General features: G+C 37.3%; 2 protein-coding genes across 5 annotated transcripts; both read right to left on the reverse strand.

Annotated features, from left to right (window-relative positions):
• Positions 1-116: 116 nt before the first annotated feature.
• On the reverse strand, positions 117-2,406 carry LOC137711861 (pantothenate kinase 1). 4 transcript variants are annotated; one of them, XM_088684653.1, is made up of 4 exons: positions 1,823-2,406; positions 1,426-1,472; positions 1,221-1,336; positions 117-262 (listed from the first exon to the last, which is right to left on the reverse strand). In XM_088684653.1, the coding sequence occupies exons 1-4, from the start codon at positions 2,190-2,192 to the stop codon at positions 256-258; spliced, it is 540 nt and encodes a 179-aa protein (XP_088540779.1). In that variant the 5' UTR covers positions 2,193-2,406; the 3' UTR covers positions 117-255. The 4 variants fall into 4 exon arrangements, 1 of the variants encoding a protein (XP_088540779.1); XR_015955891.1 differs by lacking the exon at positions 117-262 and having other exon boundaries at positions 269-1,336; positions 1,426-1,578; XR_015955892.1 differs by lacking the exon at positions 117-262 and having other exon boundaries at positions 1,082-1,336; positions 1,426-1,488.
• A 3,781-nt stretch (positions 2,407-6,187) lies between these two features.
• On the reverse strand, positions 6,188-8,249 carry LOC137713689 (glucan endo-1,3-beta-glucosidase, basic isoform-like). The gene is made up of 2 exons (XM_088683723.1): positions 8,093-8,249; positions 6,188-7,345 (listed from the first exon to the last, which is right to left on the reverse strand). Exons 1-2 carry the CDS (start codon positions 8,190-8,192, stop codon positions 6,405-6,407), a joined length of 1,041 nt encoding a protein of 346 aa, XP_088539849.1. The 5' UTR covers positions 8,193-8,249; the 3' UTR covers positions 6,188-6,404.
• Positions 8,250-15,226: the final 6,977 nt, after the last annotated feature.

The following is a 15,226-nucleotide window of genomic DNA, read 5'->3' on the forward strand; positions in this document are numbered from 1 at the left end:
GTGGCAAAGTTGCAAAAAAATATTAAAAAAAAGATGCCCTATGTGGGCATCCAAATTGAAGTATCATATTTCTTTTTCTGTTTTTGGTGAGAAAACAAATTGTAAGATCATTAAAATATAAGAATACAACTATAAATTTGCATAACTGATATTTTATACAATTTTGTTCAAATGTTGGAACCAAACTTTAAAAAGTCTTCGAACCCCTTGTTTCCAAGAGCTTAATCATCTCAATAACTTGAATCTGATCATCAGCTACAGCCTGCACCCAAAATCAAACCCACAAATTTCGTAAGAATAACGTTTAACTCAAGAATAATTTACCATACAAAAATCTCCACAAATTCATTGCAACCCTTCTGCAACTTCAACTAAGAACATATTAAATTGACAAGTTCATGAATATGCAGACCACCTTGAACCTTGAAACAACAAATGATCTCCCAATCTGCGTGGGTATTCAAGAATAAGATAAAGAAAGCATAGATACTATATGTATGACCAATGGGCAGAAGACAAGATACAAACAATGCATTTACTTATGAATGAGGGAGAACATAAATGAGAACGGAATATCAGTGAAGAATGCGCTCATACGCACACATATAAATGCATTAATATTTTCTCTTGTTTCAGAAACTCAAAAAACCAGGAAATTCCAATACAAGAGTTTAGGATAGAAACATATAGTTCTTCCGAGAAGGAAAGCAGCCCCTGCACCTAAAGTGGATCCAATTGAATCAGCAACAAAGCCAACAGGTAGCCCAAAAAGATAACCACCACCAAGCTGAACCATTAAAATGAGGAATCACAAGAGGGTGCAAACTTGCAATTAAATAAAAATACAGAATTTCTTTTTTGAAAATCTTTCCTCTTTGTTTCGCCCTAGACCATGAATTGATATTGCAGAATATAACAGTAAAAGAAAACTATAAGTGAAGTATGCAAAGCATATGCTAGATCCTTAGTCCACAAGAATTAAAGTGCATTAACAACAATTGCTAAGACATTGGACAAATGCTTACAGTAAGTACTGAATGTTATATATTTAACACTTGTAGGATTAGACTGAATGTAAGACATATATATATATATATATATATATATAAAGACACTTCATACACAAGTAGCTATACAACTAGTAAGTAGACCCAAATGCTTATAGTAAGTACTGAATATAACAGGATTAGACTGAATGTAAGTGGTATTAGGATCCCAACTTAAGCAGAAAATTTGCTCCGGCCACAAGACAGTCCATTTCATCTGCCTTGTCAAGAGAAATCCCAAGCTTTTCTTTAAAAAGATCTGCGTACTTGAATGCCCCACCACCTGTGGCCTGCTCACCATTGTCACGAGTCAATAAATTAGCTTGTATACATGCCAGAAAACAGTGATACAGTGGCCAAACCAAACAGTTGGTATTACCTTAATAATGCACGTCGTGCTCCCGGAAGCTCCGTGTTGTTGGGAGCCTGAAATCATCTGCAACTACTGAACAAGCAGCTATATTCAGGGCATATATGATCTTCTTTCGTATTTCATTTTCAGAAGTTTAAATCTTCTGAAACTACAAAAATTCTGCAGTCGAAAATATGGGTACTAATTACTTAAGCTAAAGTAGTTCATTTACCAATAAAAATGGTAGTTTGAACTTTCAATCCAAGATTTCAACATCAGCACTTAGTTTAATAAAACAAGGTTAAAAAGTCTCAATTAGTGAAAAAATGATTCTTCCCATATCCCAAGTTGATTGAAACAAAAAATGATACAAATGAATCAGGAGATGGAAAGCAATCAAATACTTCTTAAGCATTAAGCATACCAGTAAGGCGAAGTTGCTTGGATCGAATGAAGTCTATACAGTCATTGATTTTTTGAGTTTCAAACTTTGCAAAATGGAGCTTCCCTTCAAGAATAGGATGCCCTCTATCGCCATTAGAAGCTACTAAACTCTCATTCGAAGCGTCACTATTCGTTGAGAAATACACCAATTTTATCAGAGAACCTGCCAACAGACAAAACAAACACAAACACAATCTAAAAATCATGAGAATTTGAGCAATTGGACTCCAAAAATTAAATAAAAAGCCAGGGTTTTGAAATCTCTGTAATTCCAATGTGTAGAAAGTGAAGAACAATAGGGTAGGAAACATAAACCAAATAAAGAGAAATTGTTGGAATTCACACTTCATTCATTATCGTATGCTGATTATATAATACATTATCAACAAGAGCCCTATATGAGATTAGATTACATGAGAAAATATTCTAAGTATTCAAGTAACAAACTAATAGTGGACGTGATCTAGGACTCTAGATTAACACCCCCATGCAAACTCGGCGGCGGAGGACGAACAAGTTTGGATGGTAGCTGTTGTAAGGAGGATTTGTTGCTATAGATAGAGAGCGGAGTGCATCATTCAATATCACCTCCAATTAAACACACAACTGCCATACGCAAACCTTTAAAACATCTTGAGATTTTTTTTTTTTTTTTCTGCCAACACATCTTCAGTTTGGATGAACAACAATGTGAAGGCAACCAGTGAACCTCTTCAGTTTGGATAAACAGCACTATTGCCGTAGAATCAGTTGACCGAAGAGCACCTTCAGTTTGGATAAACAGCATTGCGTCGAGGCCGACTGGTTACCTATCCAAGTCTCGGTTGAGAAGGGTTTTCGAATCCTTATTGGCAGAAGTCATCTTATTAGCATTCTCAGCAAAATAAGGTGTTACAAGTTACTACATTCGGCGCATTGAACGCCGAGTGATTTTATGATTGGATACTTACAAGTGAGTTTCAGAGTTCGGCATTCTGACGGCCGAACCACGTTTACCGTCAAGACATACATCTCTTTTGAGTACTTGTGTCCGTATAATTTGGAGCCGGTTCGACGTGCTTATACTCTTACGAATATAATTACCGTGACCGAACCCAGGGCTGACGGTTCGTGAACTTCGCAGAACTAGCAGCCTTGTCTTCAGGCTCGAGAACCCGGAGGCCGAGACGTGTTCCTTCCTTGGTTGCAGTTGCAAGATCAAGAAGTCAGTGGACGCTCAACGCGACATCAAGAAATTTTACTCCTCAACCGAGCTCGGCTGATCAGTTGGCACGCCCCGCATCAACCGAAGGACGTAATGAGCTCATTAGTTACTTGGCCTACACGCCACGTAGACTTTATAATTTTTAGGGTCAATGGTTAGATAGAAATTGATATCAATTTGTCCTAAAATGGTGAAACTTATACAATGGTATTATGATGATTTTAGATTAGACTGGTACTGTCCCCATAAAGAATTGTGGCTATGTTTTGCTAGGCATTCCGGCTATGGCGGTTATGGAAACTGGGACAGAGGAGCTAGAATTGTGGAAATCACTCAAAAGCCTTTTTGCGTTAAATCTTGGATAAGAATGGAGGATGGCAATGTCCATAGTGAAGTTGTCTTGAGTCCTCGAAAACTTTTTCATTCTAATTTTATGTGCTATTGCAACAGAAAGAGAAGTTTTCCATCTTTACAAAAATACAAAAAAAATAACATGAAAATAAATAATACCCTATACATACACACGACCATACATCTTTCTGTATATAAACTGTTTACATTTTGTTTTTTCACTGCTCAATATATGTATGAACAATATAATATGATGCGTAGATACTGCAAAGCCAGAAATAAATTTCAAATTATGGATCGTGACCCTACGTTTTCTATGTGACTACATATAACTTTGCAGTTTTTATTTAGTAGGTTGATTCAAAAATCAAGAATGTGTCACATTGTTTATACCTACATTTGGCACCTTCTACATAGCATGGTCATCATTTTGAATTTAGTCATAGTGAGAAAAAAAAAAAAAGAAAAAAAAAAAGAAGGAAGTGAGTCATTATCATTTTTTAATGGAAATAAAATCAAGGCGCGAGAGGCAATCAAGGGGCATTCATTGAGAGTGGATGATATCAATTAGGGTCAAGTACAAAAAACTACCTCAACTATTGGTGTCACGACACTTTCATACCTCATCTTTTAAAATTGATAATGTCATACCTCATCTTTAGAATTTGGTCCAATGTTATACCTTCCGTTACTTGGCCGTTTACTTTTCAGTTAAATGCTGACATGGTTTGATTCGGGATCCACTTTCTATTAAAAAATCATTAAAAACTAAAAAAAAATTATTTAATATTTTTTAAATATTAAAATAATAATAAAAAGTAAAAAAGAAAAAAAAGAAAATAACCCTTAGTTCTTCCCTCCCCTCCCCCTCCCCCTCCCCACCCCCTCCCTCTCTCTTCTCCCCATCTTCATCTTCTTCCCCCCACTTGCAAACCCCAAAAAAAACAAAAAAAAAAAAAAAAGAAAAAAAACATTTGAAAACCCATCAAGCCCCCCCCTCCTTTTGCAGAAGGAGGAAGAGGAAGAAGGAGAAGGAGAAGGATAAGGAGGAGGAAGGAAAAAAAAAAAAATTTCCGCCCACCAGCGTGCGCGCGCGCGAAAGGAGAAGGAGAAGGAGGAAGAAGAAGAAGAGGAAGAAAGGAGGAAGAAAAAAAAAAAAATTTGAAAACCCATCAACCTCCCCCTGCAGAAGAAGAAGAAGAAAGAGAAGGAGAAGGAGAAGGAGGAAGAAGAAGAAGAAGAAGAGGAAAAAATGGAGAAGAAGGAAGAAAAAAAGAAGTTTTTTTGAAAACCATCAACCCCCCGGCGGAAGAAGAAGAAGGACAAGGAGAAGGAGAAGGAGGAGGAAAAAAAAGGAGGAGGAAGGAAAAAAAAAAAAAAAAATTTTTTGAAAACCCATCAAACCCCAAATCCACCACTCTCATCCATTCTCCACATCCTCTTCTGCACCCATCCTCCACTTCTCTGTGCACCCATCTTCTCGCTGACGGGATCTGGGGTTTTTTTTTTTTTTTTTTTTTTTTTTTTTTTTTTTTTTTTTTCTGGGTTGCAGGAGGGAGAAGAGGGGGAACTGAGTGTGGGTGTGGGGGAAGTCAAATTGGAATTTTTTTTTTTTTTTTTGGGTTTGCAGGTGGGGGAAGAAGATGGGGAGAAGAGAGAGGAAGGGGAGGGGAGGGACGAAATGAGGGTTTTATTTTTTTTATTTTTTATTTTTTATTTTTTTGCTTTTTATTATTATTTTACTATTTAAAAAATATTAAATAATTTTTTTTAGTTTTTAATAACATTTTAATGATTTTTTAATAGAAAGTGGCCCCCGAATCAAGTCACGCCAGCATTTAACTGAAAAGTAAGCGGCCAAGTAACGGAAGGTATAACACTGGACCAAATTCTAAAGATGAGGTATGATATTGTCAATTTTAAAAGATAAGGTATGAAAGTGTCGTGACACTAATAGTTAAGGGAAGTTTTTTGTACTTTACCCTATTAATTAATATATAGAATCCTCTAAGTCACTGTTAAAGATCTTAGACCAAAACATTCAACTTATCTTTTTAGTGTCTCTGCACACACGTGCTTTTGTCTCCTTCTAGTTCTTCTTTTTTTTTTTTCTTTTTTAAAATTTTTATTTTCAAAATGTAGCCTTCTTATCTTTCTATTTCTAATTAATTTTAGTTCCCGCAAATTATTTTCTCACACCTAGTGTAATTTATTTTATTGCACTTAGCATAAAAGTTATTCTCTCAAACTTTGAGTAACTTTTATTCTATTGCAATTTATTTTCTCGTAGCTTACTCTCTCGCATTTTATTTATCGTAATAGAAATATTGTAACATAATAACTTATCAATTTGATTCATTTCGGTTAATGCGATTCACCTCCTCATACATTGCATCACAACATATCAATCACCAAACTTGCTTCTACCCATCCGTTCACTCATCATGTTGCAGAAACAACACCCATCTCAAAAGTCCTTGCACCCAAGGCATAGAGAACCTATAGGTCACATTTCAAACCGTAACTAAAATATCCAACTTTTCTTTATTCACTTGGCCTTAGGCAATGAGTTGGCACTCCTGCAACACAAACTTGAAGGGCCAAGAGATCCCGAAATCTTTGGCATATTGGCTGAGGCCGATTTTAGACCAACATGTCCCCCATGATTTATTGAATCCAACACCTGAGATCGAATATAATTAAATCTAACAGTAACAAAAAAAATCATAAAAAAGTACAATAACATAACATAAAAAAACTGAAAAAAAATATAATGTAAACATACATACATACGAAAACCATTTATCTCTTGGTATATTAACCATATTCATTTTGTTTATTCAGACTGAGATATTACAAAGCCAGAAATAAATTTGAAGTTCTCTAGGCCTTGAGTCACCTTACATTTTTTATGGGACTGCATATATAACTTAGCAGTTTTTATTTAGTGGGTATAATTGCAAACCACAGCCTCCCTTTATTTTCACAGTACATTTGCTTGCTAATATTAGTTGAAATTGATTGTGTATTTAGGCTGTTTGTTAGGGGAGAATAGCCCCCAATGTTTCTCAAGCTCTGGGGTCTTTCTATTCTCATCAAACATGGCAAAGATGTAAGTTTCAATGGGCTTTCCAGGCTTCCTTGGAGTCCCTCCCTTCACATGTTGAATCAAATTCGAGTTATAAGTCCTCGCATTATCAACTGTTGTTGCCGTCCCGCCAGCTGTCGGCCAACCACTCTCCGATATAACAATTTCCAAAGATCCTCCACCGACCTTGTCAAGCGCAGCGTAAACAGCATCCAAAATGGCATCGAAAAGATTACGATAACCACGTTGGCCATCTTGTACTACAACTGACGGAGCTGTGAAAAGAGCATAATCTAGACGAATGTCACGAGTGTTGCCAATATAACTAAAATAAGGATATAAATTGACGAGCAGCGGAGATTTGTTGTCCACCAGGAACTGGACAACAGGATTCAAAATTGGGCTATAGTCACCCCTAAATTCTCCGTTTGATGGAGGAAAGGAATTCCCAAGCACACCGGTGTCTATGGCGGTGGAAACTTTGATTTGGTTTCCAAGACCGGCACTGGAAATCGCATTTTGAATGTTCCGCATGGCCGGGACCAGAAATTGCGCAGATGAGTCCGAGGGCGTGACTTCGTTTCCTACGGCAATGTATTTGAATCTTACATTGGCATAGTTTCTGACATTGTTTTGGATCCATGTATTTGCATTGGCTTGGCTTGAAGCAATGTTTTGAAGTTGGTCCTTTGGTATGTCTAACATGAGCTCAATGTCAGAGCCTCTGAGGGCTGCTAGAGCTGCTGGGTTCGGATCATATAGTCGCATTCTTCGGATGTTATTTTGCTTGTAGAGAGCAATAACTTCTGCTTGGGGTGGTAAGTCTCCATTCATTCCATAACATACACCAATTTGGGCGCCTGTAATGTATTAAAAAAGAAATTAATGAATTAGTTTGATATATTGTCACAAAAAGCAGCACAATGAATATAGGAAAAGTATATTGCAAGTGGCTCTTTACCAAAGTGGTGCAAAGGTGTTGAGTCATTGCATGACGACATAGGTTCGAATCTCGTCAATAGCTAATCTAACAATTAATCTTACAAAATCTATCGTTTGACAAAAAAAAAAAAAAAAAATCTAGGAAATGTATAGACTATTTGTATAGTAATTCAGTATTAAAATGAACATGCTAATAATGAAATGGCTCTACGCTTATTGCTATTATATTTACTTTTTTTTTTTTCAACAAATGATATTATCTACATTAAGGGGTGAGAAAGTGGGCTAAACCTTAAAATTTATATTTACTTTTTTTTTTTTTTTCAACAAATGATATTATCTACATTAAGGGGTGGGAAAGTGGGCTAAACCTCACAATGAGCAAGCAATGATGTAGTTCAAATTTGCCTTTGACAAGAATCGAACCTAAGACCTCTTGCTTATAAGTAAAGAGGAATACCATTTGATCGTATTACTAGGTGACTGTTGCTATTTGAACCTCCTTTATGTGTTTGTGTGTGCATATGTAACATGCATATGCAAAAAGAGAGAAATATTACTTGATCGTAATACTAAGTGACTGTTGCTATTTGAACCTCCCTTATGTGTTTGTGTGTGCATATGTAACATGCATATGCAGAGAGAGATAGAGAGTACATGTATACCTGTTGTTTCGAAGCTGGCCATCAGCTGCCCAAGAACAAGTATTATGGAAATCACAGAAGGACCTCTGGCTCTACCAACTGATGAACTTGATTTAGCCATCGTATTTGAAGTGCCTACGAATGTTGCCCCTTGCTCTTGAATTTATAGAGATAAGAAACAGGTCGGTCTGACGTCTGTCTGACTACAAATAGTACTCAAGCACTAACTTATACCAAATTATACGGCAACTATTTATTATTCCGACATCGGACTTACTGAAACTACATATATATGACGATCTAATTATATTTGTTGTTCATAATATATGAAGTTCTAGTTAATGAGTAAATTGTTGTCCTCATCCTAGTTTCCTCTCAAGTTTTGCCAAGTCAAGGCTTCCACTACAGAATCCTAAAGTGAAGGATTATTCCGGAATCAAGTTTTGAGAAGTCAAGGCTTCCACTTCAAAGATTTAAAATCTAATTCTAGTATGCAACAAGGTTTTAAAAATCTAATTCTAGTATGCAACAAGGTTTTAAAAGATCTTGATGAAAATATCGACATTTCAATTTTACAGATATATCTACTGATATTTTGAAACCGATATATATTTTGTGAAGATTTTTTATATACGATATAAAATAATTTATATAAAATTTACGTAAGATGTATGTTATTAAGGTTCCAATCCATGTTATGAATTAAGGCTTCAGCCTATATTATGTACAGTATATATGAAATGTGAGCTTATCTGAACACGTTTTATATATATATATATATACACACACACACACATACATACACACACACACTAGTTGACCACCATTTTTGGTCTGGGTATGCAAAAACGATGCTGCATGATACGGCAACTCTTTTAATACAAGCAATATTACCACTTTAATTTAAATTAGGGAGAGAGAAAAATTTTGAATAAAAAAAGTGGTGGGTAGGGTTGTAAATCAGTTCGAAACAGTTCGATCTCGCATCAAGTTCGGTCCGTGTTTAGCTCATGAAAGCTCAACTCGTGAAAGAATTCAAGTTAGTTCAAGCTCGCATCGAGATTGGTCCGTGTTTGGCTTGTCGAAGCTCAACTCGTGAAAGAACCAAGCCAAGTTAGTCCGGCTTGATTAAGAAACAAATCAAGCTTGAACATTAGTATGTTCGACTCGTAAAGTTTGTGAACATATCGAATTTTTCTACAAAACAACTCCAAATAAGCTTGAGCTTGACTCGGTCATTTAACTAATACATGCACTCAACTCTTGTCCAACACATATTTGGAGGAACAAATCCAACTAATTGAATTAACAAAATAAAAAATAAAAATAAAAAGAATATTTTTATTCTTTTTTTTTTTTTTTTTTTTTTCTTTTTACCATATAAAAAGATTAGTTAGTAGCCTTTTTCTACCAATAGAGATGGTAAAAGGGTAATGTTAGGGAGACTAAATTTGTAGACAAAATTTGCAAATTAAATGATGTGTCACCAATAGAAAATGAGCACGTTTATCAATGCTTAAGTAATTAATAATCAATCATCAACTTTTATGTCATTTGGTTTATAAATTTGTCTACAAATTTTGTGTTGTTTTGTTAAATTATATTTAATATATTTTATTTTTCACATGCATTGGTAAGTTGCAAAGAAAAAAAAAAAACCTTTACAATCAAACCAAATTATATTATAAGAAATAGTTCGAAAATACTGAAGCTCGGTATCAGGCTCAAAATTTATAAACTCAGCTTGTATAAAAAGCAAGCCAAGCCTAACTCAAGTTCGGAAAAAATTAAACAAACCAAGCTTGAGCACTGTGACATACGGTTCAACTCGGCTCAATAACAATCCTAGTAGTGGGTTTACCATAATCACCAAGATAATCTTTAATGAGTCAACGTCCTTCGGGGGACATAATAATGTGTACGAATTCTATAAGGACATTGTAATTTAAATTGCTAAGAGAGGCATTCCTACACTTGAGATATTGTGTTTAAACTTCGGTCTAATAATATTTTTTTTTATTTATAAGTAGGAAGTTTTAGATTCGATTCTCGTCAAATACGAATTTCAATCGTATTATTGCTAACTCATTGTGAAGTTAAGCCACTATCTTCTCCTCTTCCTCCTCCTCAGTGAGATAATATAATTTGTTAAAAGATATTAATGGAGCCTAGACAGATGGACGAGGACCATTCTAGCGTGCGCAAAAACGCTTGACTTCCGCGTTTCAGGATCGACGCTAAAAGAATTAATGAAAAAGTTGATGGTGTCGGCTGTATTGTGATTATCCTTGAAAATTTTATGTGGAAAAATGAGACTCGTCCTTTGGCACTAGCTAGTTTGTGGAAAAACTTGTGAGACTCAGGACAGCGTTATGTGGAAAATAAAAACTGTGACGAATCAACAGTGCATTCATAGGACTTTGACCTTTCTTAGTCTCTAAACTAATTAACATTTAATTATGTATATATAGAATTAGGATTTTAAGAGATTTTAAATTTCTTTTTACAAACTCATGTGTACTTAATTTGGACGGCGCTAGACGGTTGGACACTGCCTCAATTAATGCCTAGACGTTTGAAATTTTAGAAAGGGCACCTAGAGCTCCTAGGCACCCGCCTAGCCCACCCAGACCTGCCTAGGTTGCAACTCATTTAGACAAAAAATAGATAGCTTCCATTTTGCATTATTTTTTTAATAAATTGTAAGAGACTTATTGAATACTTAAATGAACACACATTATATGCTTGTTTCCCATGTTTTCATTATGTTTCAATACTTCATAATATATATGTCATTCTATTTTGTAATTTATGATGTAATTATATATATGTTATGTATAAACACACTTATTTATATGAAATATAACAAATTTATTTAAATCTGCTTAGTCCGCCTACGCGCTAGGCCCAAGCCTGCCACCCGACTAGCACCTAGCGTCTTTTAGAATCTTGGATTTAAGTGATTGCCTAAAAGTTTAGGTGTATTCAATTAGAATTTCAAACAAATTTATAATATTTTAGGTGTTTTTAATTAGAACTTGATTGTTACTTAATACTACGGTCTAGTGATATTCCTCTTCACTTGTAAGTGAGAGATTGTGAGTTTGATTCTAGACAAGGCGAATTTGACCACATTATTGCTAGCTCATAGTGAGGCTAAGTCCATCCCCTCTGTCACATCCCGGCCCGGGCGGGACCACTTCTCGGACCCGTCTCCATTACCGTAGCACGATATTGTCCACTTTGGGCTTACCATTCCTTCACGGTTTTATTTTTGGGAACTCACGAGCAACTTCTCAGTGGGTCACCCATCATAGGATTGCTCTAGCCCCCTTCTCGCTTAACTTCGGAGTTCCTACGGAACCCGAAGCCAGTGAGCTCCCAAAAGGCCTCGTGCTAGGTAGGGATGGGAATATACATTTAAGGATCACTCCCCTGGGCGATGTGGGATGTCACAATCCACCCCCCTTAGGGGCCCCATGTCCTCGTCGGCACACACGCGACCAGGGTTAGGCTCGGCCCAGGGCAGATCACTTCCTGGGCCCGCTCCACCACCGTAGCACGATATTGTCCGCTTTGGGCTTACCATTCCCTCACGGTTTTGTTTTTGGAAACTCACGAGCAACTTCCCAGTGGGTCACCCATCATGGGATTGCTCTAGCCCCCTTCTCGCTTAACTTCGGAGTTCCTACGGAACCCGAAGCCAGTGAGCTCCCAAAAGGCCTCGTGCTAGGTAGGGATGGGAATATACATTTAAGGATCACTCCCCTGGACGATGTGGGATGTCACACCCTCCCCTCAGTATAGATAATATGATTTGTTCCAAAAAAAATGACTTGATTTTAAAGGATTTTAAAAATTTGAGGAACTCGCGAGAATTGGAGAGATTTCTTAGTATTTTATGCCTTTACAAATCTCACATCTGCTCCTGAAAATTTAAGAGAATTCATTGAAAATTTTGTTGGAAAAGGTCCTATGTTCAAATCTACGGAAGATTGTCTACTTCTTTTTCAAAAAAGAAATATGGTAATTTAAGTTAAAACCAAAAGAGCCTTTGGTACAATATATTTTTTTTCTTTTTTGGAACAAACGATATTATTTACACTAAGGCGAGAGAGTGGGCTAATGTTACATCCCACATCGTCCAGGGGAGTGGATCCTATAAGCCTTATATGTATATTCCCATCTCTACATAGCATGAGGCCTTTTGGGAGCTCACTGGCTTTAGGTTCCATCGCAACTCTGAAGTTAAGCGAGTTCACGCGAGAGCAATTCCAGGATGGGTGACCCATTGAGAAGTTCTCGTGTGAGTTCCCAGAAACAAAACCGTGAGGGCGTGGTCGGGGCCCAAAGTGGACAACATCATGCTACAGTGGACCCGTGCTCGGGATGTGGTGGGGGCCTGGGCTGGGATGTGACAATTTGGTATCATAGCCAATCCTTGGCCGGATGTGTACCGACGAGGATGTCGGACCCTAAGGGGTGTGGATTGTTACATCTCACATCGCCCAGGGGAGTGGATCTTGTAAGCCTTATATGTATATTCCCATCTCTACATAGCATGAGGCCTTTTGGGAGGGTTCCATCGGAACTCCGAAGTCAAGCGAGTTCGCGCGAAAACAATCTTAGGATGGGCGACCCATTGGGAAGTTCTCGTGTGAGTTCCCAGAAACAAAACCGTGAGGGTGTGCTTGGGGCCCAAAGCGGATAATATCGTGCTACAGCAGAGTCGAGCCCGGGATGTGGTGGAGCCCGGGTCGGGATGTGACAGCTAAGCCTCACAATGAGCTAATATGATTTGTTCCAAAAAAAAGGACTTGATTTTAAAGGATTTTAAAAAGTTGAGGAACTCGCGAGAATTGAAGAGATTTCTTAGTATATTTTAAGTCTTCACAAATCTCACATCTGTCCTTGAGAATTTAAGAGAATTCACTCAAAATTTTGTTGGACAAGGTCCTATGTTCAAATCTACGAAAGATTGCCTACTTTTTTTTTTTTCAAAAAAGAAATATAGTAATTTAAGTTAAAACCAAAAGGGCCTTTTGTACCATATATATATATATATATATTTTTTTGGAACAAACGATATTATCTATACTAAGACTTGGGAGAGTGGGTTAAGCCTCACAATAAGCTAGCAGTAATATGGTTCAAATTTGCATTTGGTGTGAATCGAATATAAGACTTCTAACTTATAAGTAAAGAGAAATACTACTATCTGTAGTACTAAGTGACTAGTACCATATTTTTATTATTTGATTTAAATAAAAAAAATTTGAATAAATTACACAAAACTACATCAATTATGTGTCGCATAACAATCTCATACCTCATGTTTTAAACATTACAATATCATACCTTAATTTACGAATTCGTTACAATGTCAGACATCTGTTAAAAATTTCATCACTTTATCTGTTAACTTCTGACGTGGCAGACACAAGGCCTACTTGTTTAACGACATATCATCAAATTTGTGCCACGTGGCCATTTTTTTTTAAAGTTTAATAATTTAATAATGCCAAAAAAAAATCTTTAAAATATAATTACATTAGTAAATTAAAAAAATTAAACAAACCATCTTCATCTTCCCTCCTCCAGTGCCCTAATCCGACAACCACTTCCCCTCCAGTCGACGGTGCTGCTGTCCTCCAACCAACAACGATCCAAACATATATTTCTAGAATCCTTTCTTCAGACCCAGTCCAAATCTCTACCTTATTTCATCAAATTCGAAGTTCATAGGTTCGAATTTCAGATCTAGATTGCGAAAGTTCGTGGGTTTTCTGGCCCAACCCACAATCTTTTTCTCCTCACAGGGGGGACGGTGGTGGACTATGTAGCCTGTGTAGGCTGTAGTATGACGATGACGACCTCGATTTTAATCCGTACGTACTGTCCGACTTCGACGAAGAAACCCACCACTCGATTCCGAAGAACTGGAACTAGAATGCATCAGGAACTCTTTCTGATGGCTGAATCTCGAATTTTTCATCTCGAAACCTGGCATGGAATATCGTCGAATACGAAGTTCTCGGCGGTGGGTTCGTTAATGGAACTGTGAATGGAGTCAAGAAGGGTGGAAGAGAGATGGGTTGTCTCTGCTGTGTCCGTTGGAGCGCCCATCTCTATTTTCTGGGAGTGATTTGATATCCCACATCTCCATTTTTGTCTGGTTTTGTAGTTGTTCAAAATAGAGAACTGGGAAATAGATGTTCTCGGTTTTTCATGTTGTTTAATTATGGAGCTCTCCCTGTTATGTCTGCTGGACCATCTCTCCATTTTCCTTTTTTCCCTTGTCTTCCTGCTTGCTCTATTTCGTTCTCTTCTCTCCCCACATCTTAGATACCATAATACTAGTTGGACAAAAAAAATATTACTTTTAATTTATTTAACAAAGGAAAATAAAATTTGGCAAAAACAAAAGCAAAGAAGCTCGAGATTGAAGCTCGACTGAAGACGCGAAGCTGAAACTTCGACAAAATCCACCACCACAGAAGACCCAGACCTCGGAGGAACAAAACCCACATTCCCATTGCAGCCATTGTTGTTGCAGTTTGAAAACCCCAAAACTAAGAACCTAATATTGCATCTCTGGATTCCTCCTCCTAATCTGGTCACGATCTCCAACCCACCGCTCCAAATCGACTCGAGCTCGCAGCCCCACCTGTATTTCGACGACTCTGGTCCCATCATAGGTGGAGTCTCCCGCCGCCCCACTCGTCTTAGGACCTCATTATGTTGTAGCTCATTTCCTTAGCTTATTTTACTTATCTGGTAATGGGATATTATAATATGGTGACTCAATACTTGGCCACCTAACCTTTTGTCTGTAGTGGCTGTTATGGGATATATACAACCCTTTTGTAGTTTCCTGGAAGGTTATGAAATAACAACTTATCTTTTTTATCTGCAACTTTTCCTTTTCTCTGCAATCTTGTCTCCTTGGTGCGGCTGGTGCCCACCATTTAGTATCTAAAGCCCAGGTGTGCATTCATGGGCAAATGCAAGGCATCCGTCATGGTGGCCGATATCACTGAGGCCGAGTTGGACCGTGAATTTCAGCACCAGCAACTCCAAGAAATTCAGGAGTCTTTGTCCCTAGTGAACCTTCGCTACGAAGACCTCCAGCCAAATCACAGATCTCCAACACTC

Source organism: Pyrus communis, chromosome 14 (genome assembly GCF_041283825.1).
Source record: "Pyrus communis isolate YQ-2024b chromosome 14, ASM4128382v1, whole genome shotgun sequence".
Classification (NCBI taxonomy): domain Eukaryota; kingdom Viridiplantae; phylum Streptophyta; class Magnoliopsida; order Rosales; family Rosaceae; genus Pyrus; species Pyrus communis.

What these genes read in the sequence shown, in the direction of transcription:
- LOC137711861 (XM_088684653.1), bottom strand. Translation starts at nt 2,192, where the DNA reads ATGAAGTGTGAATTCCAACAATTTCTCTTTATTTGGTTTATGTTTCCT. An exon ending in CAAGCAACTTCGCCTTACTG is followed by an intron (nt 1,473 to 1,822) that starts GTATGCTTAATG and finishes AGATGATTTCAG; the next exon opens with GCTCCCAACAACACGGAGCT. An exon ending in GCACGACGTGCATTATTAAG is followed by an intron (nt 1,337 to 1,425) that starts GTAATACCAACT and finishes AATGGTGAGCAG; the next exon opens with GCCACAGGTGGTGGGGCATT.
- LOC137713689 (XM_088683723.1), bottom strand. Translation starts at nt 8,192, where the DNA reads ATGGCTAAATCAAGTTCATCAGTTGGTAGAGCCAGAGGTCCTTCTGTG. An exon ending in GGCCAGCTTCGAAACAACAG is followed by an intron (nt 7,346 to 8,092) that starts GTATACATGTAC and finishes AATACATTACAG; the next exon opens with GCGCCCAAATTGGTGTATGT.